This window comes from Puma concolor, chromosome B4 (genome assembly GCF_028749965.1).
Source record: "Puma concolor isolate L17-30 chromosome B4, mPumCon1.1.hap2, whole genome shotgun sequence".
Lineage (NCBI taxonomy): Eukaryota > Metazoa > Chordata > Mammalia > Carnivora > Felidae > Puma > Puma concolor.
Window position 1 is genome coordinate 12228703 of NC_141673.1, and position 23721 is coordinate 12252423.

The 23721-nt window shown below is 49.1% G+C and overlaps 1 protein-coding gene across 1 annotated transcript in view; it reads right to left on the reverse strand.

Moving 5' to 3' along the window:
• APOL5 (apolipoprotein L5) overlaps positions 1 to 21504 on the reverse strand; it is a 29867-nt gene extending 8363 nt beyond the window's left edge. The window contains 5 exon segments of the mRNA XM_025926452.1: positions 4040 to 4346; positions 4348 to 4630; positions 4633 to 4752; positions 4755 to 4877; positions 21366 to 21504. Of these exon segments, the coding sequence (XP_025782237.1) occupies positions 4040 to 4346; positions 4348 to 4630; positions 4633 to 4752; positions 4755 to 4877; positions 21366 to 21504 (972 nt within the window).
• Between the last annotated feature and the right edge of the window lie 2217 nt (positions 21505 to 23721).

Here is a 23721-nt window from a genome sequence, read left to right on the forward strand (position 1 = left end):
ATGAGATTAACGGACGAATAGGTGAGATGGATGGATGAACAGGTTGGAGACTACCTAGGAGCAATATTGTGATTTGTAAGAAATATATACATTTGGTCATTCATTTGGAGGACCAAAATATATTTTTCATTATATATTTGGTCTTCATCCACAGTTGCTGGCTTACAGCTCCCCAAACCCTTGGAATTTCCTGAGTGTTAAGAGCAATGGGTAAACCTTGTGTTTTGATATTTAGTCTCGTCCTCAGTTCCTGAAAATGCTTCAGAGCCTTAAAGGTGAACCGGGTGCCTTGTTATTCACAGCATGTGGTGTGTCTGCAGGAGGTGGGCTTGGGGAAACACCTAAGGATGGGGGCTGGTTGCCAGGGAAACCAACCGTGCTGTGCGTAGAGACTGATTTCCTGGGAGGGGAGAGGGGCTGAAGGTTGAATCAACCAATGGCCAAGGAATTAAACAATCGTGCCTCTGTAATGCAGCCTCTAAAACCCCAAAATGGAGAGGGTTCAGCGAGCTTCCAAATCGGGGGAGCCAGAACACCTCCACGGGCCACCATGTTGGGGCCCAAACTTTAGCTAGGACAGAAGCTCCTTTGTTCAGGTCCTCGCCCTACATATCTCTTCATCTGGCTGTCCGTTCATATTCTTTCATTTCCTTTGTAATCAGCATAGAAGTTGGACGAAATACACTACGTGGATATAGGGAAGGACAGGTGTCTTCCTTTCTGAACAAGCGCATTCAGGACTCCTGTCTCTTCATGGGACACCTGGTCAAAAATGGCAGTGTGAGCGTCACGCGTGGGGGGAGATCTTGGGGTGTGTCCTCGCAGAGATTACTTTCGCTCACTCCCGGTCCCTTCTTCACGGTTCCAAGAATTCTTCCCAGTGTGCTCCCATCTTAGCCAGTCTTACTGGTGGATGGTCAACGTCTGCAAAACAGGCTCATGAATCAGTCAGGTTAGCCTAGAATTTTCTTATGGTGGAACAGTCAAGCATTTTCTACCTTAATGTGTTGGTTACACACACACACACACACACACACACTCACGTTGGAGTCGGGTTCAAGAACCCAAAAGACTAGACTTCTTGGTTTTCAGCCACGGGAATGGTCTTTTAGAAACCTCATTCTCCTCCCATTATGGCTTCAGTCAGTAGTGAGGCAGAGGCTGTATTCATTGAAGTGATTTAAGAAACTAAATTAAGTCCAGCAGGCTATGGGTTGTGGTCCTCCTTTTTAAGAAATCAAATTTTGGGGGTGCCTGGTGGCTCAGTCGGTTGGGTGGCTGACTTCAGCTCAGGTCATGATCTCGCCGTTCTGAGTTCGAGCCCTGTGTGGGGCCCTGTGCTGACGGCTTGGAGCCTGGAGCCTGCCTCGGATTCTGCGTCTCCCTTTCTCTCTCTGCCCTCCCCGCCTCATGCTCTCTTTCTCTCAAAAATAAATAAACCTTAAAAATATATATAAAAATGAAGGAGTTTTTTTTTTTTTTTTTTTAAAAACTTTAATTCTAAATGCTCTGTGTAGTTACGTACAATCTGGAGAAGACACGTGCTCCAAACGTGGCCCAACCTCAACTTAAATTAACATGCATATTTAAGTCTCCTTGGCTGGGGCGCCTGGGTGGCGCAGTCAGTTAAGCGTCCAACTTAAGTCTCCTTGGCCCCCGACCCCATCTGTACACACAGAAACTCTTATCTCTCGCACATTTCCCTTCCGTCCCGAGTAGTTCCGGAGCCCCCGAGGATTACCATGGGCCAGTGCTGGACTTCGACGATCATTAAATTTCCCTGCCCTGAGTTTTCCTAGTTGGACACTTGTATTTTGCCTCTGCTAAACCAAGGTTCCGTGGAGGCAGCTCGACCGGCGAGGACAAAGAGGAAACGGAAGTAGTTTACTCACGTCTGTGGCAATAATTAGAATCTTCCAGAAGGTTCACCTGGGCGTCCAGCCATGCCAGGGCTGACACGTGGCTCGAGTTCCACACCGGGTCCTTCTGTGTCTCTCGTGCGGCCGGGTCTGGAGTACTGCCGGCAAAGAGGCGCCCCGTGGGTGTCCGTGCATTGAATACCACAACGAGTGGCCCCTCTGGCTGGAGATGCACACAGCCGGGGTGCGTGCAGGGCTCAGTGAGGTGACGCGGCAGAGACGCGAGCCCAGGATTGCACACACGGGTAGCAGAATCAGGAGCCTACCCAAGAGTAGGTACCCCTGTCAGGGTCTCCCACAGCCCCTGTGATCCTTGGGTGGTACCTTCCACCTCTCTTCCTTGTTAATGGCTCATCTGGGGTCTGTCCCCCTGGTGGGTCCCCAGGGCCATTAGAGCAGAGACTGTGTCTTTTCTCACGACGACCTGGCTTGTACTCCATGACAGGCAAGACGCTTTCGAATACGAAGCCTCGTGTCTCATAGTTTACCCCCAGATCTTCCGCTGGTTATTAAGAAGCTAGGCTATATGGGGCGCCTGAGTGGCTCAGTCGGTTAAGCGTCCAACTCTTAGCTCAGGTCATGATCTCACAACTCGTGAGTTCAAGCCCTACCTCCGGCTCTTTGCTGACAGCGCAGAGCCTACTTGGGATTCTTTTTCTTACTCTCGCTCTCTGCCCCTCCCCCGCTCATGCTCTCTGTCTCTCTCAAAAATGAACATTAAAAAAAAAAAAGTTAGGGGGGCTCAGTCAGTTGAACATCCGACTTCGGCTCAGGTCATGATCTCACAGTTCATGAGTTCAAGCCCCGCATCAGGCCCTGTGCTGACAGCATAGAGCCTGGAGCCCGCTTGGGATTCTGTGTCTCCCTCTCTCTCTGCTCCTCCCCCGCTCATGCTCTGTCCTTCTCTCTCCTTTAAAAATAAATTTAAAAACATTAAAAAATTAAAAAGACAAGAAGTTAGAAGATGTACCCAAAGAGTAAAAGTATATTGATGCAGTGAGTAAGAACACCTCACTCCTTAAAAGCAAAGTTTCCCAAACTTGGCTGTAGAACGGAATTATCTGGGGATCCTGCAACACCCCCCCCCCCAGTCCAGGTCATACCCCAGATCAATTAAATCCCAGTCCCTAAGAGCAAGCGGGACTCACCTGCTCATCAGTATTTGTCACAGCTTCCCAGGCACTTCCAACATGCAGACAAGTTTGGGAACACTCCCTTTAGCCCTTGGACCCTTTCGTGACCTCAGCTGATTAAAATCTAAGGGGCCACCTGGGTGGCTCAGCCACTTGAGCGTCTGACTCTTGATTCCAGCTCAGGTCATGATCCCAGGGTTGTGGGATCGAGCCCTGCATTGGGCTCTGTGCTGAGTGTGGAGCCTACTTGAGATTCTCTCTCTCTCTCTCTCTCTCTCTCTCTGCCCCTTCCCTGCTCACACCCTATCTCTAAAATAAAAAAAAAAATTTAAATTTTAAAAAGTTAAATAGAAACTGTGAATGAATGAACGAATGAATGAATTCATGAGCCTTCACACCTTCGGCAAAGGCTTGTGTGTCCCTTGTCAGGGTCTCAGTCAGCGGCTTTGCTGCCCAGTCTTATTTCATACTCTCTGTAAAATTAAAGAGGAGTTTTGAAATTCTCCTCTATGTGGTAGTTTTCACTTCTGTTTTTAAAGCTGGGTATTGAACGTCCCCAAATAAGAGAGGCTAGAGCTCTCAACCGTTTTTTTCAAATAAAAATCCTTTCCCAACTCATTTGGAATGCCACCTCAGGTCGTCCAACACAGGTTTGTGGCACCCTTATGGCGTGCCAGGTGCTGCGGGAGGCTGGGGACCCATCCCTGCCCTCCCAGAGGGTACATCGTACGGGAAGACGGACGGGGAATACCTACGTGAAATATGTGATTTCTAAAGCATGTGCTCAGCGCCTTGAGAGAAAACAGTGGGGTTCTGGAAAGAAGAGGAGGGGCCTAATTTAGCTGAAGGGCGTGGGCAAAGTCCTCTCTCTGAAGAAAGGACAGTTCTGATCATGTATTTGTGTATGCGTCTACCGACCCAGCATTTGCCTCCTGGGAGGCTCTAGGAAGACGGGGACCACGTCTGCCTTCCGCACCCCCTTCCTACCTCCTCCTTCAGGAACGGGCTTCTCCGGCAGCCCCGCCCCTGGATGGTCAGCTTGTGGTGCCGGGTGAGCTGCCTCAGCTCCTGCTCCGGCTCCTTGGCGAGTGTCCTCAGTGCCTCGGCTGTCTCTGCCCTCGCCCCCTCCTCCAGGTGCTTCCGGCTCTGCAGGCTTTGCACGTCTTGCGAAGGTGACAAGCCAGCCCCAGCAGCACCCGGCACCCGGACACCTTTGCTCACGGACAGGACTGAGCCTTCAGCTGCTCTCTGCAGCCCTCTGGCCCTCCAGAAGGGGAGACGGCTTATGGCCGTATTGACCTATAGCCATGAAGCCAGAGTTGGCTTTGGCCATCTGGGAGGCACGAAGTCCCTTGACCTTCTTGATGAGTCTGACACACCTATCAACGCACACAACACTGATTTCAGACAGCCTTATTTCTTCAAAAGCTTTGTACTCCGTCATTGTTTCCATAGGCACCAGTCTGCTGGCTCTTCCTCTGGCTGCCATATTGCTTCTATTTTCTAAGACACTCGTCGACATGTTGGCGACAGCAGCGGCTGCCCCCAGGCCCAGCCCCACCGCTGAGAGCATCAGACTCCCCCTACCGTCACGGGTACCAGGGCCAAACCCAAGATGCTTAAGACGCCAGGGACGGCGTCTGAGGCGCCGGCCACCAGGCTGGTCTTGGCGAGCATCTTATGGGTCGCGTCCACTTGGCAATAGCGTGCAGCTCTCTGATGCTCTTTTCCAGCTTCTACTTCTGCAAGGGGAAACAGAAGAGAAACGCTTTTTCTTCCTCGGATAGGTTTCCTGGCACAGATGCTTCCTTATACCGTGTCAGCTCTTCCGTCAGGATGTACAGTTCATATCACTTGGTTCGTTTTCCAGCTCTAGAGCAGGCTCAGCAGTAAGCTACAAACTTCTGCTAATCGGAGTTCTCTAACACATTCAGGGAGCAGGGCCCTGAGAATCAAGGTATAAGCGGGGAGCCACGTGACCGGGGACCCCGGGGACCCCGGGGACCGTGTGTTTATAGCAGGAGACACGGTTCAAGCGATCATGCTGTGCCTACAGAACGGCTTCCCAGTCCATTCACCCGTGGACAGCTCGCTTTCTTCTGCCCATAATGGAGACTAATGTGATGAATAAAATGTACCCTGAAAGCATTGACTGACTTCTGTAATCTTTTCTTAATGAATATATACATACATATTCATATATATATATATGTATATGTATATATGCATACATATAAAACTTAAACACTAATAACAGATTGCAAACAATTCTATCCAGGAAAATAAGAGTTCTAACAGCCTATATATAGAGGAGGTGGTTTGATTTTCTTTTTTGATGTTAAAAGGGGATCTACCGGGAAATTGTGGTTGCTTCTGGGCAAAAGAGCCGGGCAGCTGGGAAAGGTTTGAGGGAGATTTACTTTTAACCTTTGCCCTTCTGTTCCTTTTGAGTTTTGTATCGTGTGTGGGTAATCGAATTATTTCAGGAAGTTAATCGAATAGCCTATACTTCCAAAGAAAAAGGAGAGAGAACCTTCAGTGAGACCCTGATTATAATGTAATATCTTCCATAGAGGAGGGCCAATGGTGTACTATCCGTCTTGCCAGCGTTGTGTTATTTGGGGAACGTGGTCGCACCCAGACACAGAAGCTTCTGCTCTGTTCGCTCGCGAACAGGCAAGGAGGAGAAGCATGTAATCCTAAGAAAAAGTGGTGGAGAAGAAAGAAAAATGTCCCGCTGAGAAAATTCTCTCCATTAACTCAAATGTTCCCTACGCTTTGGAGACGAGACTGCCGTCATTCAATTTTCCCGTGGAATCCCTTTGGTCCAGCTCCTGGAACACCAGAGTTTGGCAGGGTCTTTGAGAAAATCACCGTTCTAAGTGAAATTATCTGATAGGATCGGGAGCTTCCCAAGGGGACCCTGCTGGACGGCGCAGGATGCTGTAATTGGCTTCTTGTGGTATGTAACAGAATCTGACTCGGATGCCCCCTAGGTTTGTTCCTGTCTGTCTACAACAGATTGGGCACGGGTTTAAGGAATACCGTAAGCCATACTGGAGAGGAGGTGTTTGGGAAAGAAGGCAGGGCTCGTGGAAAAACTATACTGAGGCCAAGCAGCCCCAAGGCCTCCATAAAGAGTCCCTTGACAATCTCTTTGCTCCTTGGGCAAAGCCTCAGGTAGACCAGCCAAGTGACCCTCGCCCAGGGAAGCGGGAGGGGCCTTTGGACATCCTTCCCCGTCATGACATCACTCTCGAAAAAAAGGCTTACTCACAGGTGCCTGGGTGACTCAGTCAGTTAAGCGTCTGACTTTGGCTCAGGTCATGATCTCACGGTTGGTGAGATCGGGCCCCGCATCGGGCTCTGCGCTGCCAGCACCGTGCTTGCTTTGGATCGTCTGTCTCCCCCTCTCGCTGCCCCTCCCCCACCGGTTCTCACTTTCAAAATAAATACACTTAAAAACACAAAGAAGCGAATCTTGAGGACAGATCACAAAAAAAAAACAAAATAAAAATAAATTAAAAAAAAAAACGGCTTGCTCGGAGTTTTCTTTGGGACGTCTCTGTACGCCTAGGAGTCCAGCCCCCCTCTAGCCTGTCTCAGATCTATAGGGTGTTGGTGGAAGGCTCCCCAGATCATCCGTCCATAGAGGGCAAAGGCGTCCACGCCCCTGCCGTTACTGGAAGGACGTCCAGACCACGTTCACACTATTTCGACACACGTGTAGGCTACATCGGCCTGTGATGTCCTCTGCAGGCCTGACACGGAAGGAAAGCGGCCACCTGCCTCGTTTGCTCCCTCAGTCACAGAGGAGAACGCTGGCCCAAGGGCGAGGTGACCTTCCCTACATGACAACCCAGTTTGTGATGGAATTAGGGTAAGAACCCGGGACTCCAGTTTTCCAGAAGCTTCTGGCCGGCCCCACCTGCCGGTCGAGACTACTATTCCCCTAAGAAAGAGAAAACCATCTCTCTGTCCGGGCACCGTGCAAGTGACCTAATTAACTTTGGTCCGAGCGGGGGTTCTCAGCCAGCAGCCCATGGGAAGGACTCTGTTCTGAGCTGCTTCAGGATTAACCGGCGCCGTGAGGTGGGGTCAAAAGAGCAGAAGACGGACGGACAGGTGGAGGGAGGCTGGGCCAAGTTTTGTGAGGATGTGTAAATCCTTCCCCCCAGCCCCCCGTTTCTGCACATTTCCGGTTGCAAAGGGAGGTAACCCGTGATGAACACTTCAGCCCACTTAGTTGGAACCCATTTGTGCGTTTCCTACTGTGAGGCTGATGAGAGCCTAGCGACGGAATTTGGATATTAACAATCAGATTTCCTGCCCTCGTGCAAATGTCCTGAGTGTCAGGTCTGTGTCCGACGCTGTTCTAGAGGCTGGGATTATGGCGCTGAGTACGGCAGCCCAAACCCCTGCCCTCCCAGAATGCACATTCTGGGGATTCCCTGCCCGCCCCCCGCCCCCACCCCCGACACATCCCTGTTCTAGGATTACCTGTCCAAACCACTCCTCTCCCCCAGCCTTCCCAGGCCTCTGGGTGAAAGAGTACACATCGCGTGCTCATCTTGTCCCGGAGATATTTACTGATGTGCCCGCACAAGGGACTATCTAGTTATAATTGGGGGGATAAGAAAAACAAAGTTAGAAGACATCAAAAATCTTAACGTCTATGGGGCGCCTGGATGGCTCAGTCGGTTAAGCATCCGACTCTTGATTTCAGCTCAGGTCATGATTTCCTAGTTTGTGGGATTTGTGGGATCGAGCCCTGCGTCAGGCTCAGTGTGGAGGGTGGAGCTTGCTTGGGGCTCTCTGTCTCTCCTTCTCTCTCTGCCCCTCCCCCACTGATTCTCTCTCTCTCTCTCTCCCTCTCTCTCTCTCTCTCTCCTTGTCTCTCAAAATAAATACACTTTTAAAAATCTTAACATCTCAAAAATTTCATAGCTTTTTGGCCTAAGGATTTTGACCAATTAAACTCTGATAATACCTACTGCTAGCTAGAAGGTGGTAAAACAGGCGATTTCTCAGGTTTCTGGTGGCAAAGCAGATTGGCCAAAGACTTAGGAAATCGTGATCTTTTTTTTTTTTTTTTTTTTTTTTAACATTTATTTATTTTTGGGACAGAGAGAGACAGAGCATGAACGGGGGAGGGGCAGAGAGAGAGGGAGACACAGAATCGGAAACAGGCTCCAGGCTCTGAGCCATCAGCCCAGAGCCCGACTCGGGGCTCGAACTCACAGACCGTGAGATCGTGACCTGGCTGAAGTCGTCCGCTTAACCGACTGCGCCACCCAGGCGCCCCGGAAATCGTGATCTTAACAGATGAAGTCACCAAGCCTTCTGATAATCATCCAATAAGCCAACGACAGGCACAAGATGGTCAAGGTCATGTTATTTATGTCACTGTAAATTTGAAGGCAAGGGAGAGACCATTCTGTCCAACCCTCTACCATCTACAGTCCCGGCAGGATTGTCCAGTCTCTGCCGAAGCCTCCGCAGAGATGAGTCCATTGGCTGGCTGGTTGTTTCAACCAGGCAGGTGAGGGTGACAGGTGTCACTCCAAAAGATGCCGCTTTGGGATACTGATTGATTGGAGCTGAAGGCACTTGAAATACAAAGGCAGGAAGAGGCGTTCTCTGAACTCCCCTCATCTGCCTAAAGACATATCCCGCGAGAGGTGCTCTGATGTCTTAGATGCCCCCTGGGGGTGTCCACAGCCTCTTGTCACAGGAGACTGGAGGTTGACACCACACCCAGACCCACTTTGTCACAAGCTATCATACCTCCTGCCTGTTCTTCTAAGGGCCCATTCGTCTTTCTTGGAAAGCATTTATTCCCCCCTAAGAGGCCTACCCCCCCTCCCTTTTTCCTATTAAATTGGTATTTAAGGGGGGTCTGGGTGGCTCAGTAGGTTAAGTGTCTGACTTGTGGTTTCAGCTCAGGTCATGATCTCACGGTTTTGTGAGTTCAAGCCCCGTTTCAGGCTCTGTGCTGACAGCATGGAGACTGCTTGGGATTCTGTGTCTCCCTCTCTCTCTGCCCCTTCCCTGCTCACGCTCTTTCTCTCTCTCTCTCAAAAATAAATAAATAGGGGTGTCTGGGTGGCTCTGTCGCTTAAGCGTCCGACTTCAGCTCAGGTCATGATCTCGCAGTTCGTGGGTTCGAGCCCCACGTTGGGCTCTGTGCTGACAGCTCGGAGCCTGGAGCCTGCTTCGGATTCCGTGTCTCCCTCTCTCTCTGCCCCTCTGCCGCTTGTGCTCTGTCTCTGTCTCTCTCTCTCTCTCTCTCAAAAATAAACATTAAAAAAATTAAAAATAGATAAAAATTTTTAAAAATTGGCATGTAAGACTGAATTCTCAGCCACCTTGGGGAATCATTTTCCCCCTCAGCCACTCCCCACGTGTACGTGAGGCCACGCACGTTCATTTTTCTCTCGTCAGTCTTTTATGACAGGGCCTCAGGCTAAGAATGCAGAAGGGTAGAGGGACAATGAGCGTCCCCCCTGCACGGGCAGCGCGGCACACTGGCCCCCGTTTAAAGACGCTTCCGTCGCGGCTTTTTCTCTTGCTCAAAAACCGCTTGAAATGCGGTCTCCGTGTACTTGGACACAAACCACCCCCACGGCTGCAACATAACCATCGACTTGGCTCACCCACTTCCGGTTGGCTTCAAGGGCGTGTCCTTTTCCACTGGCTTTGGATAACGTTTCGCCGCCGTGTGTGCTGGCTTCAAACGGTAATATTACGCGACAAGCATTTTCCATAGCGCTCCTCCGCGCTGCGTGGCAAGAGGGGGCCGCACCTCGTGGCCCATCGGGGCTGCCGTGGTCTCGTCACCCCTATGAGTCCGCCTGTGTGTAATGGCACCAAGCCCGTCCTGTTTGCAGCGGCGGCTCTGGCCGGCGGCCGGGGCCGGTGACGGGCTCCCGTGTCCCCCTCTGCTTCCTGGCTTTCTGCGGTTCCGGGTGTGAGGGCGCACACGCAGGGGCCGGGAGCTCCTAGTGATTCTCGTTACACTTCATGAAGGCAGTTACCTGCTGTCGTAGTATGTGCAGATACAGGCCACTGAGGAGGGCTCAGGACATATCCCTGCTTAAATCCGAGGATCTGCTACGTTCCCAACCCATGGCACGGGGTGGCACGGGGTGGCACCCCCGTGGCACGGTGTGAGCGCCTTGAAGCGAGATTTGTTACTTCTTGATGCGTCAGGCTGGCATTGTTTCCTGGTTACTTCAAATTGTTTTCATGCTATTTTCATGCTATTGTGAATAGTATCTTTTAACATGTGTGTGTGTGTGTGTGTGTGTGTGTGTGTGTGTGTGTGTAAGTAGTCTTGATGCCCAGTGCAGAGAGCCCAACGCGGGCCTGAACTCACGACCCTGAGGTCAAGACCTGAGCTGAGATCGAGTCAGACGCCCAACCGACAGAGCCACCCAGGGGCCCCTAATGTTGTGTTTTCTAACCTGCTTTGTTGCTCAACAGAGATATTATTCGTCTTTAATACTCCTCTGGGCTTCACTGAAGTTTTACTAATTATAATAGTTGTCGAATGAATGCTTCGTGAATACATAATGCTGGGTTTCTTTCTTATTTTTTTTTTAAGACTCATATTCCTTATTTTGGATCTATGCCTTATTGGGTTAGTTTGAAATCTTAAATTACTTAATTTTATGGATCCTAGTATTTCACTGTTGGCAGCTGGCTTACAAAAACCACTGTTCATCGTGATAAGGTGTGTGTTTTATTCCTATATTTCAATATTTTTCTTAGGATTAGGTACTGAATTTTCAGACTCTAATGAGATGATCATAATTTTCTTTTTTTATCTATCCCATGAATAAGGTGTATGGTGTGCGTAAATTTCCACATATCGAATTGTCCTTCTGTTCCGTGAAGAACCCAACTTGGTCATTGCAGGGTTTTGTATCAGCCTATTATAGATTTACATTCCCTACTGTATTCAATATGTTCATCTCAGAGTCATAAATATTGAGCTATGGTTTCCCTTCCAGGTAATCAAGGCTTATTATCAGTGTTATATTCACATCATAGAATGTGCTCACTTGCATGCTGTGATTTTTGTTTCTGGGGCAATTTGTGTGACGTGAGAATTGCTTGTTTTCTGGAAGCTTAAAAGAATCTGCAGATTGTCTTGTTTGCCACATCTTCATCAGGATGCTTTTGATTTTTTTTAAGTGTATTTATTTTTGAGAGAAAGAGAGTGCACACACACGCAAATGGGGGAGAGGGAGAGAGAAAGAATCCCAAGCAGACGCCGTGCTGTCTGCGCAGAGCCAGACGTGGGTTTCTATCTCATGAACTGTGAGGTCTTGACCTGAGCTGAAATCAAGAGCCAGATGCTTAGCTGACTGAGCCACCCAGGCACCCCTAGAAGCTTTTCATTTTTAAAGGTTTTTAATGTGATTGATAAATGTTTCTCTTTCCTGTGCCTGAAACCTGGCCCCAGCCCTCGCCCACACCTCCTCTTTTTTGAAGACTTAGAGGGTAATAACAAAATCCTAGCTATTTCAAACTTCACTTGTTCTCATTTTCTATAAACAGGCATTTCTCGTGTTCTTCGCAAAGGCTTTCACAGAGGAAGAGGTACAATGGCCAACGGACACATGTAAAGATGCTTAACATCATTAGCAGCCCCCAAAATGAATATCTAGACCACAGCAAGATACCATCTCCTTGACCACTTTGGCAAAAGTGAAAAGAATAAAAGCATCCCGTGTTGCTGAGAAAGAGAGAGGGGAGAGAATGTGTATTCTCAGGCACTTTGTTGGAGCATAAAGTGATAGAACTTTTGGAAGGACGATTTAGAGTAGCTCAGAACACAGAACGTGCATATGCTGAGGCTCACATCCCCCCTCTAGAAATTCACCCCACGCAAACACAACAGCACATACAGAGAAGGGTGTGTGATAAAAACCTTCACTAGTGCCTTGAGGTGGTCAAGAGAAATGGAAACAATTTGCAATATCCCTGGAGGGGGACTGTTCCCATGAAAACACACCAATATAAAAGAAAGACTTACGGACACAAAGAAGAATGAAACCAATCTATATGAACCGACCTGGAAGGAAGATCCAGAATGCGTTAAGAAAAAAAATTGAAGAACATAGTCTCGATTTTTAAAAAGATTGTATATGCAGGGGTCTAGGACCACGGGGGGAGTTCTGGGTGGAGCTACACCCAGCGGTGAGCAGGCTCAGCCCGGGGGAGAGACGCTTAGGGGACGGACGACCCACACCTGTACCTTCCCCTCATCTGTCTTACCGAAACGTGCTGCAGAAATCACATGCTGCTTTCACAACGAAAACCAGTGAACTAAAAACAACTTCATAACGAGGCATCTTTATTCCTCACCCCCCTGGTCACGACAAACTCGCCAGCTCGCTTTGGTAAAGGCATTTAGCACAGGCAATACCGCCGGGCACATGCCGAGGCGAGCAAGAGTCGGGCACGTTAACGTCGTTAAGTATCAATATTGTCGTCTTTTAAAACACTCCACACGTGACAAGCGTTCCTAACCTGTTGTGCTGACCTTTTGGGTCCTTTTCATTCCAGGATATCTCTTGTATGCAGAACAGTATTCAAATCCGGCTGAGAGTCGCCGGGGTCGGTGGGGCTCACGCAGGTGTTCTATCGTGATCTGGATACATATTCTGATTTGGGGTTTATAAAATATCGGCCCTGTGGCTAAGGGGCCCTGGATGCTGTTGGTCAAATTGTGAGATGGGTGTGAGCCAGATTGTGCGGGAAATAGGGTAAGAATGAGACCTTAGACCCTCACCTTCGCTTTAGGAACTGGGATCACACACACTCGGGGCCCCGAGTCACTTGCCAACCTCCCGCATCTTCCATTATAGGTTGAGAGAGGGCGCTGTAGTCAGAGGAATCTACTGAGGAAAGGGGGGTGTTACCTGGGTAGATTCCAGGTGATGGTGTAGTCATAGAGCTTCGAGGCCCCCTTCGCGCCCTGTCTCTACAGGTGACAACGGGTCTTGAGCCAGAAGAGACGTAGTTTCACCTCCTAAAGAAGAAAACAGACCCCACAGTTAGGTTGGGGGCGGGGAGGAGGGTGGCTTCACCCAGAGCTGAGACCCAGTGAGTCAGACCTAAGAACTGGTAAACATATGGAATCTATGGAAGGCGGTGAGACTAGAAGCCGGGAAAGAGCCAAGAATAGAACCCTGGCAAGTGCCAATATTATAGGGGAAATCGGGGAATGAAAGGGCTCCCCTAACGACTCGAGGAGGAAGTTGCCTGAGAGATAGAAGCAGAGGGAAGGCCCCAGAACAGAGAGAATGTCTCCGTTATCCTGTGATGCTGCTGGAACTTCTGGATAAATGGATGCCGGACGACTGGAGCAAGTTGTCAACTTCTCTTGGCAATTACTCAAAAGCAACAAGGAAAGGATGGAGGCATCATCTATTGGAAACCGTGAGAAATAGGTAACGTTTTTTTCCCACTTTGCCAAACGCAAGAAGAATGAGCAGGGCTTTGGCAGGAAAAGGAGAGACGATGCCAGTAATTGCAAAGAAAAATGCCCCTCTTCAAGGTGAAGGGCATTCCCGAAGTGCAAAAGGAAAATCCCTTTTTAAAATGGTGAGAATAAAGTGTGCGGGTTGGCACCAAATTGGGACTGGCTCCAAGAATCAATGCACTAAATGAGGAAAGCCGGTGAGACGAGCTGAATCTGGAGGAGGCAGTTTGTCCTTGAGACGAGAGGAGAAGAGGGTCAGCGTCGTGAACAGTTTGAAAACTGCCCGATTCCCCTGCTTGGGGGAAACAGAAACAGAAACTCGTGCAGAACGCCCCAGATCAGAAAGAACAGTTCTGTTGCCATAGAACACAGTCCTGACTTCTTCCTTATTTCAATCTCCCATAAATAGCTGGTCCATGAAAGCAAGCAACCCAAACAAGGTCTCCACAAAAAAAATATTAACCCACCAACAACAATCAACCCAACTGAAGAGCGGGTTAAGGACCTGAGTAGACATTTCTCCAAAGACAACATAAAAATGGCCAATAAACCCACGAAAAGATGCTCCACATCACTCATCATCAGGGAGATGCCAACCCAAACCACAATGAGAGACCATCTCATACCTGCTAAGATACAGATTGTAAAGAGAGAGAGAGAGAGAGAAAATAACAAGGGTTGGCAAGAGCGTGGAGAAACTTGTGCATTGCTAGGGTATTGAATGTAAAATGGTGCAGCCAACGGGTATGTCAGTTACCCCCCAAAATTAAAAGTAGAATTACTATATTTCCAGCGATCCACTGCCTGGTAGATATGCAAAAAGACCCTGAAAGCAGGCTCTCCAGCAGATATGTGTAAACCCGTGTTTACGGCAGCATTAGTCATAATAGCCAAAAGGTAGAAACAACACAAATGGGTAAGTAGAGAAACATAACATGTGGGATATGGAATAGATATACAAAATATACCATGAAATATGATTCAGCCTTAAGAAGGAGTGAAATTCTGCCCCATGCCACACCACAGATGAACCTTGAAGACTTTATGCTTGGCGGAATGAGTCAGACACAAAAGACAAATGTTGTAGGATTCCATTTATATGCGGGTGCTGGAGGAGTCAAGTTCACAAAGATGGAGGGTAGAAAAGTGGTCGGCAGGAGCTGAGGGGTGGGGCGGGGAGGGGGGAGCAGGAATGGGGAATTAGTGCTTAATGGACACAGAGTTTCAGTGTGGGAAGATGAAAAAGCTTTGGAGATGGGTGCAGAAGAATATACATGTACTTAATACTGCTGAAGGGTACACTTAAAAAATGATTAAAATGGTTCGTTTTATGTTGCCTATATTTTACCACAATAAAACATATATATAGGTCCAAGGTCCAAATGGAAACCGGAAAAAGAAAATCAGAAAGAAATGGCAGATAAAGAACACTCACCAGAAAGGTGTTGCCAAAAAGCTGATGAAAATGATCAACAATTCTTTTGCGATTCATTTTCTTAAAGCGAGTGAAGCGATTTCCTTTATGATATAAGAGCAAAACACGTGATCTCAGGGCTCAGGGAAGACACGGCAAAACAGGAGGCAATTAAGAGGAAACTGGTCAAGCTTAACAAAGAAGAGAGAAGGAAAATAAAGCCATTGCAGAAATAAGTGAGATAGCAGAATTCACACAAGGGGAAAAAGACACTGTTAAAAAAGAAATAGTAATCGACAACGAAGACAAAAATGAGGTCAATGAGCAAAATGAAATGAAGACAAAGGTCTGGCAAAAAATACACGGAATAAAGGCAAAATCCAATGCAGGCGAGGTGGAACTTCCAAAGAAAAATACTGAAAAGTGTGAACAGAACAAGTATTTAAAGTTAAAACTCAAGGGGCGCCTGGCTGGCTCAGTCAGCGGAGTGTGCAACTCTTCATCTCGGGGTCGTGAGTTCGCGCCCCATGGGGGGCGTGGAGCTTACTTAAAAATAAAATCTTTAAAAATATAAAATAAAACAAAGTTAAAACTCAAGAAATCCTTCTGGACACAAAGAAGCACACCACGTCCCAGGAAAAGTGGCCACCGAAAGGTGGTACCGGGCCACAGTCTAGCAAAGTTACCAGAATCCACATGGAACAAAGGGGACCCCCGGGCCACCAAGCACGTGGGCTTCAGATTTTCCATAGCAACCCTCAGCACAAGAGCCACGGAGCTGCGCCTTTGCAAGCTGCTTGTGATGACTGGGAGTGTGCGTGTGTGTGACAATTTTGTAATTGTGTTTGTGTCTTGGGATATAGATAGACGATAGAGACAGAGGTAGAGATAGAGATAGAGATACAGATAGATTTGGATATGGATATAGACATAGACATTGACGTCGATATAGATATAGATTTGGATATAGATACAGATACAGATATAGATATAGATAGATTTAGATTTAGATTTGGATTTGGATATGGAGATAGACGTAGACATTGACATCAATATAGATACAGATTTTTTGGCATGCTATCAGCTCTTAGGAACACAGAAGAAAAGCATTTTGATTCCTAATATCTTATATTTACTTTATAGAATATATCCAGAAACTGGATAAATTCTATCCTTTAGCCTCTTACCCAAAACCGACATACACATACTTTTTACAGGTTCATCGCAAGAAACGCAGACGCTTCAGATACACGTCAGGAAGAGAAGACAATTCCCTTTCATTTCGGCCCCCGGGGTGATAATCAGTGTGCAGACTGATAGTTTGACAGGCAGGGTGGTTCACAAAGGACTTCACACGCATTTTCGCCCCCTGTGGCTTCCAACGCCCTTTGTCAGGTGAGTGAGCTTACGTTCCCCGAGTGTCACAGCCGCCCGGAGCACAGTGCCGGCAAGCGAGGTACTTACTCCGGCTCCTCTTCTTGGGCGCACAGCCGACGAGGGCAGGCTCCCCAACTCCACAGTTGTGCTCCCTTGGGCCTCTACGCGGGGTCCCATAACTGAATGAAAGGTCTCTCTAACTTTGGAACTTTAGGCAGATGATGAGATGAGATGAGATGAGATGAGATGAGATGAGATGAGATGAGATGAGATGAGGTGGCTTTGAACCGGGTTTCCGAGGGTCCAGGGCGCAGCTGATCGCTGTCCCGCTGTCCTCCGTGTCAGCCGCCCGGGCAGCTGACAAAGAGCTCAGTAAATATACAGCCACTTACCACCAGGTTTGGGGAGGCACCTGTTTTGGCCTTCTCAGAAAAAAAGACCTGTTGTACGAACAGCTCAAGGGAATGAGTGTATTTACCTTGGAACAGAACCATGGCCATGGCTGGGTCCGCATCCAGTCGTCCTTTACAGTCGTGGTGATCTTTCTTTCTTTCCTGTTTTTTTTTTTTTTTTTTTTTAATGTTTATTTATTGTAGAGAGAGAGAGAGCAAGCAAGCGTGAGTGCACAAGCAGGGGAGGGGCAGAGAGAGAGGGAGACAGAATCTGAAACAGGCTCCAGGCTCTGAGCTGTCAGCACAGAGCCTGACACGGGGCTCGAACTCATGGAGTGTGAGATAATGACCTGAGCTGAAGTCAGACGCCCAATTGATTGAGCCACCCAGGCGCCCCAGTTGTGGGGAACGTTCTGAAGCAGGAGTGTGATCCTGAGGTTCCCCTGTAGACCAGCCCTTCTCAGACTTCAGTGTGGACACAAGTCCCCAGGAATCCGGTCCGATGGCTGGCTCAGTTTCACTCGTCTTGGACAGGGTGTAAAATTCTGCATTTCTCTTGTTTTTTATTTTTTATTTTAGAGAGAGAGAGAGAGCACATAAGCAGGGGAGATGGGCAGAGGGAGAGGGAGAGAGAGAGAGGGAGAGAGAGAAAGAGAGAGACAGAGAGAGAGAGAGAGAGAGAGAGAGAGAGAGAGAGAGAGAATCTTAAGCAGGCTCCACATGCAGTGCAGAGCCCAACACGGGGCTCGATCCCATGACCCTGGGATCGTGACCTGAGCCAAAATTAAGAGTCAGGTGCTCAACCAACTGAGCCACCCAGGTGCCCCAAATTCTGCATTGCTAACCAAACTCCCAGGGAGCCCTGCCAGAGGCAGACCAAACTTGGAGTAGCCCGGAGGCAAGGAATCCTTCTCTGGGTCCCCATGGGTCTCGAGTTCAAGTTAAAGCTTTTCCCTGTGGCTTCCTGGCCCGCTTGACCTGGCCCTGACTGGTTCCAGCCTCTGTTTTCATTACCGCAAGGTCGCCGGATCAACGAAAGGCCCGTATCCAGAAAAGATAACAAACTCCGGCCAATGAATAAGAAAAAGACACGTAACAGAGAAACAGGTGAGCAGCTTGACTAGGTAGCTCACAAAAGAGGGTGCTCAGTGGCCAGTAAATACGTGAAAAGCAGCTGGAACTCACTGGTGACTAGGTGCCTGCATATTAAAGACCAAATGATAGACACCTGTGCCCCAGGCTGCGGGGGTCAACACGTTCCCTGTGCCCCGTGAAGACCCACCCTTCGTGCAGAGCCCTGCCCACCTGTGCCAGGGGGCTGATGGTGCTCACAGGCCTTGTGTCTTTGGGGGAGACTGCAGGACCCTAAGAGCCAGCAGTAGTGACACGCACGGCCGCCTCATCAGTCCTAAGGCAGGACAACCAGGCAGACCTGAAGGAATCCGGGAGAGGGAGAGCCCGGGAGACCCCCAACCCAGGCTGCAGGTGCGTCCCTGGAGCTTGCTGTTCAGCAACAGGGCAGTTGTGGGTCCGCTGGTCCTGGAGACTTAGGTCAGGCTGGCTCCAGCCCGAGTTTCCCCTCTTGCCTTCCTGCTTCGGGGAGTCAGCTCTTATCCAAGAAAAGGTTACTTATTTGGGGGGATGGGGCAGAGTAAGTAGGGGGGAGGAGAAGCGAGGGGAGGGGTAGAGAGTGTGCAGAGGAGTGGAAACGGGCTGTTCTCCCTGCCCCGCACCCAGGGTCCCCCCTCTGCTCCACCCTCCCACACTGGGTGTCCAGATCCTGCTCTTACAACACCACAGAATACATCCCTCCCCCCCCCAATCAGGATACCTTTTTCTCCTTGGAGCCTGGCAGATGAGACCAGCAAAACCACCTGCTAATTCCCTGACGTCATTTCCTTTTCTTCCCTTCCCACAACCTCTTTGCCCCCAGCCCCGATTTTGTGGATTGCATACAGGCCCTGGCATAAATTGCCTTGAGCTCAAAGTCAGGCTTTACCGTTTACTTGCTGTGTGGCCTTGGGTAAGTAAATCAACCTCTCTGTACCTGTGTGCTCATCTTAAAGACGGGAGAAGGACACTTCGGCGATTCGTTGAGGAGAGAAATGAGTTAACACAGGAAAGCGTGAGATAATTTCACGTATTACTGGCACTGCTTTGGTTCTGGATTTTTATTTATTTATTTTTTAAATTTCTTTATTTTGGGGGGTTGGGGAGAGGCAGAGAGAGTCATAAGCGGGCTGCGTGCTGAGGACGGAGCCTGACTCGGGGCTCGATCCCACCACCCTGAGAACATGACCGGAGCCGAAATCGAAAGTTGGACGCTCCACCGACTGAGCCACCCCGGCACCCCGTCTGTTTTTTTTAATTATTATTGCCTTTTTTTTTTTTTTAATTTTTTTTTCAACGTTTTTATTTATTTTTGGGACAGAGAGAGACAGAGCATGAACGGGGGAGGGGCAGAGAGAGAGGGAGACACAGAATCGGAAACAGGCTCCAGGCTCCGAGCCATCAGCCCAGAGCCTGACGCAGGGCTCGAACTCACGGACCGCGAGATCGTGACCTGGCTGAAGTCGGACGCTTAACCGACTGCGCCACCCAGGCGCCCCTAATTATTATTGCCTTTTAAGGCCTTTCTTCCCGGCCCTGCCTCTCCCCCCTGGGCTTCCACAGAAGGAATGTGCGCTGCGTGGAGCCTTCGGCCCCCACTCGTTCACAGGACGCGAAACTCCGCGCGGCCCGTCATCCTTAATCATCTTTGACGGTTCGTCGGTACGACGCTGGGACCGGCCAGTTTTCCCGGACTTTCTTCCTCCTCAGACACAGGGGGCCTCTGTGTCTGCCGCACGGTGCCTGGCCAAGTAAGGAGTAGGCTTCGCTCCTTTTATTACAAACTTCAGGCCTGGGCTGTGTCTAATCTCCTGTTACATGACTGGGCCAGGGGTGGCCTCTGTGCATTGGCCTCGGCTTGTCGTTTCCCCACCGCAGGCCGAGACCTGTTGACTCCAAAGCCCACTGGCACCAAATTCGAATTTTTACACAGCCAGCGATTTTTAAAATAGCCTGGACAAGCAGATTTTTCACCAGTTAGGGCCTGCCTGCTGTCTAGGCCCCGCGAAAACCTCACCGGGTAGCTGTGACGACACGGGACCTTGGCGTTATGAGATCCCAGCAGCTGCTGCCCTCGGAGTTCTCTGACTCAGAGCCCCCTGTGCCGCTGGGGTGGCTCAGAGGTGCAGCAGCCCCTCCCCTTCCTCCCAGAGCTCCCCTGCCCCCCTCCCCGTCCAGGTCGGGTCCCCTGGCCAGGAGCCGCTACAGAGCAAATATTTAAAGTCGTGTCATAAACTCCAGGAGCGCCTGGGTGACTCAGTCGCTTGAGCATCAGTGTTGGCTCAGATCAGGAGCTTGTGGTTCGTGAGTTCGAACCCCGCATCCGGCTCTCTGCTGTCAGCCCGGAGCCCGCTTTGGATCCTCTGTCCCCCTCTCTCTCTGCCCCTCCCCACTCACGTTCTCTCTGTCTCAAAATTAAATAAGCATTTAAAGATAAATGAAGTCATGTAATAAACCCCAAGTAAAATCTCATATTAAGCTGGAAATACAAGGAAAAACCATCAAACCAAAGGTTATCGGAAACCAGCAAAATCAGACTTTAACATAAAGCATAAAAGTGCAAAACACCAGAAGAATATTTTTCATAATATTGGATTGATAAAGGCCTCTCTTAGCACGGCATGAACTCCAGGTACCTGAAAGGAAAATTAGTTGACTATCTCAGATTTTAAAACTAGCCAAGTTAAATGGCAAATGAGGGGCTGAACAATGTATTTGCAGCACGTTTGATTCCCAGCTGCTAACAACTTTAAAAAAAATTTTTTTTAATGTTTATTTATTTTTGAAAGACAGGGAGAGACAGAGCGTGAGCAGGGGAGGGGCAGAGAGAGAGAGGAAGACACAGAATCTGAAGCAGGTTCCAGGCTCTGAGCTGTCAGCACAGAGCCCGACGCGGGGCTCAAACTCCCGAACCATGAGAGCATGACCTGAGCTGAAGTCAGCCGCTCAGCTGACTAAGCCACCCAGGAGCCAACCCCACCCCCGGCTGCTAACAACTTAAATGAACCCCAACCAGTTAATTTTATTTTACTTTATTTTATTTATTTTTCTAATGTTTATTTATTTTTGAGAGACAGAGACAGAGCATGAGGGGGGGAGGGGGAGAGAGAGAGGGAGACACAGAATCCGAAGCAGGCTCCGGGCTCTGAGTTGTCAGCACAGCCTGACACAGGGCTCAAACCCACAGATCGTGAGATCATGACCTGAGCCAAAGTTGGACGATTAACTGACTGAGCCACCTGAGTGCCCCTTATTTTTTTTTTAAGAGAGAAGGAGAGTGTGTGTGGGGGAGAGGGACAGTGGAAGAGAGAGAGAGAGAGAGAGAGAATCTCAAGCAGCTCCATGGTCAGTGCAGAGCCTGGTGTGGGGCTCAACCCCACAACCTTGGGATCATGACCCGAGCAGAAATCAAGAAGCAGACACTCAAACGACTGAGCTACGCGGGTGCCTCAAACCCCAACCAGCTGAATCGGGGAAGTAATGTATTGGAGAGCGTGAGCTGTCTGAGGACTAGCAGGAGGAAACCAGTCTGGGTGCCCTGTATCTGAGACGACAGTCCCAGGATCACCTGCCGACTGGGCTGGCGAGGAGCCCCTCCGGCTGTAGCACCGATGGCATCAGTGGGGGCAGCCTCGCTGGGACCCTGCCCACTGGCGGCTGTCATCGCCGGAACGCATCCTGGGTGGATCTTAGAATTCTAAGTCTGGTGCGGGGACCTCTGTTTGGGAGACTCTGCACCAAGAAAGGCTGGAACGACGCCAGGCTATCCTTGCCAAGAGTGACCACGCAGGGAACTCCCCCAAACTGTCTCAGAGGCAAAAAGAATAACAACTGTCCACTGCAGTCACATCCTCCGGCTGCCCGATGTCAACGCACGCGCACACCCTTCAATAAACCTGACAACATGTTACGTGGTTTTCTTTCATACGCTGCTCTTGTCCCTCATACAAACAAAAGTTCCCTCTTTTCAGAAGCTAGATCAGGACACAGCAGTTGCTGTGGCCAGTTCCAAACCCGCTTCCAGTTCCCATCCCGAGTAGAGCATCTGTCTTCACTGTGGTTTCTAGGGAGGCTGAGAAGCCGAGTGTGTGGCTCAAGGGCTGGCTGGCCAAATGTTTGCAAATACCCTCTGAAGAGTATTTGCAATCTGTTTCCTCTCCCTCCTCTTCTCCCTCCTTCTCCCTCCCCCTCCCCCTCCTCCTTCTCTCTCTCTCTCTCTCTCTCTCTCTCTCTCTCCCCCCTCCTCCTCTCCCCTCCTTCTCTCTCTCTCTCCCCATCTCCTCCTCCCCCCACCATTCTTTCTCTCCTCCCCCACCATCCCAGTGTGATCACTCCTGCTCTCTTAGAAATCAGAGAACTCGGTTCTGCTCAAGATAAGAAGACAAAACATAAGTTTCCTCAACAAACAAACAAAAATGTCCAGCTCTGGTCTCATTCATTTGCCTTCGTCATCTTTAGGAATTAAGAAAGCAGAGAGTTCCCAAGTTCCCAAGTGCCTCACTCTGTTTCCTGGGGTGGGAGGAACAGACCACAGTCCCTCTCTGGTTTCGGGCCTGCTCCGTAGGAGAACCGGTCAGTGGTGATGAATCACCCGGGCTGTGGGAAGAGTCTGTTTTTGTTTCAGAATATCTCCTTAAGTCCTCTTTTTTAAAAAAAAAAAAATTTTTAATGTTTATTTATTTTTGAGAGAGAGAGAGACAGGGTGTGAGAAGGGGAGGGGCACAGAGAGAGGGAGACACAGAATCCGAAGCAGGCTCCAGGCTCCGAGCCATCATCACAGAGCCCAGTGCGGGGCTTGAACCCACAAACCGTGAGATCATGACCTGAGCCAAAGTCAGACGCTTAACTGACTGAGCCACACAGGCGCCGCCACCCCCCCCCCCCCACCCCCTGGCTTTTTAAAAATTTCTTAAGTCCTCATTTTTAAAAGATATTTTCACAGAGGATCAAATCCTCGGTTGACGCTTATTCTCTCTCAGGACCTTGAGGCCATCATTCTAATAAAAGCAATGCTCAGTAAATACTTCACCTGTTCCCTGTACTTCCAACCCCCGACAGCTGGATAGGTCATGTGCGTAGCTCAGGCCAATGAAATGTGAGCTGAAAATACATGGATCACCTCCAGGTCAGACCCAGGGGTAAGTTTCTGGTTGTGGCAAATAATTCACACTCTCTGCAGATGAGTTGATGTGATCAGATAACACATCATCATATCACACCACAACATCGATGTATATGCAGAAAATCCAAAAGAATCTATGGGTAGGGGCACCTGGGTGGCTCAGTCTGTTGAGCGTCTGACTTTGGCTCAGGTCATGATCTCACCGTTTGTGAGTTCAAGGCCTGTGTCACACTCTGTGCTGACAGCTCGGAGCCTGGAGCCTGCTTCGGATTCTGTGTCTCCCTCTCTCTCTGCCCCTCCCCTGCTCGCTCTGTGTCTCTCTCTCTCTCTCTCTCAAAAATAAATAAACATTAAAAAAAACATTTTTTTAAGTATCTACAGGTAAACCATTAGAATTAAAACTGAATTTAGTAAAGTTACTGGATATAAGGTCAATATACAGAAATCAATTCTATTTCTTTATACTAAGAAACAAACAATAATGAGTGAAATAAACAATTTGCAATAACATTGGGATGCACCAAATACCTGAGGAGGCAGGCAACAAAAATGTCAAGGCCTCTACGCTGAAATTACAAAGCATTGCTGAAATAAATGAAAAGACCTAAATAAACGGGGGGATATCAAGGATTGAAACAGTATTGTTAAGAAGTCAATTCTTTTTAAATTGATCTATAGATTCAATGTAATCCTAATAAAAATCCCAGCAGGTGTTTTGTTGAAATTGGCAAGCTAATTCTAAAATTTACGTGGAGGGGC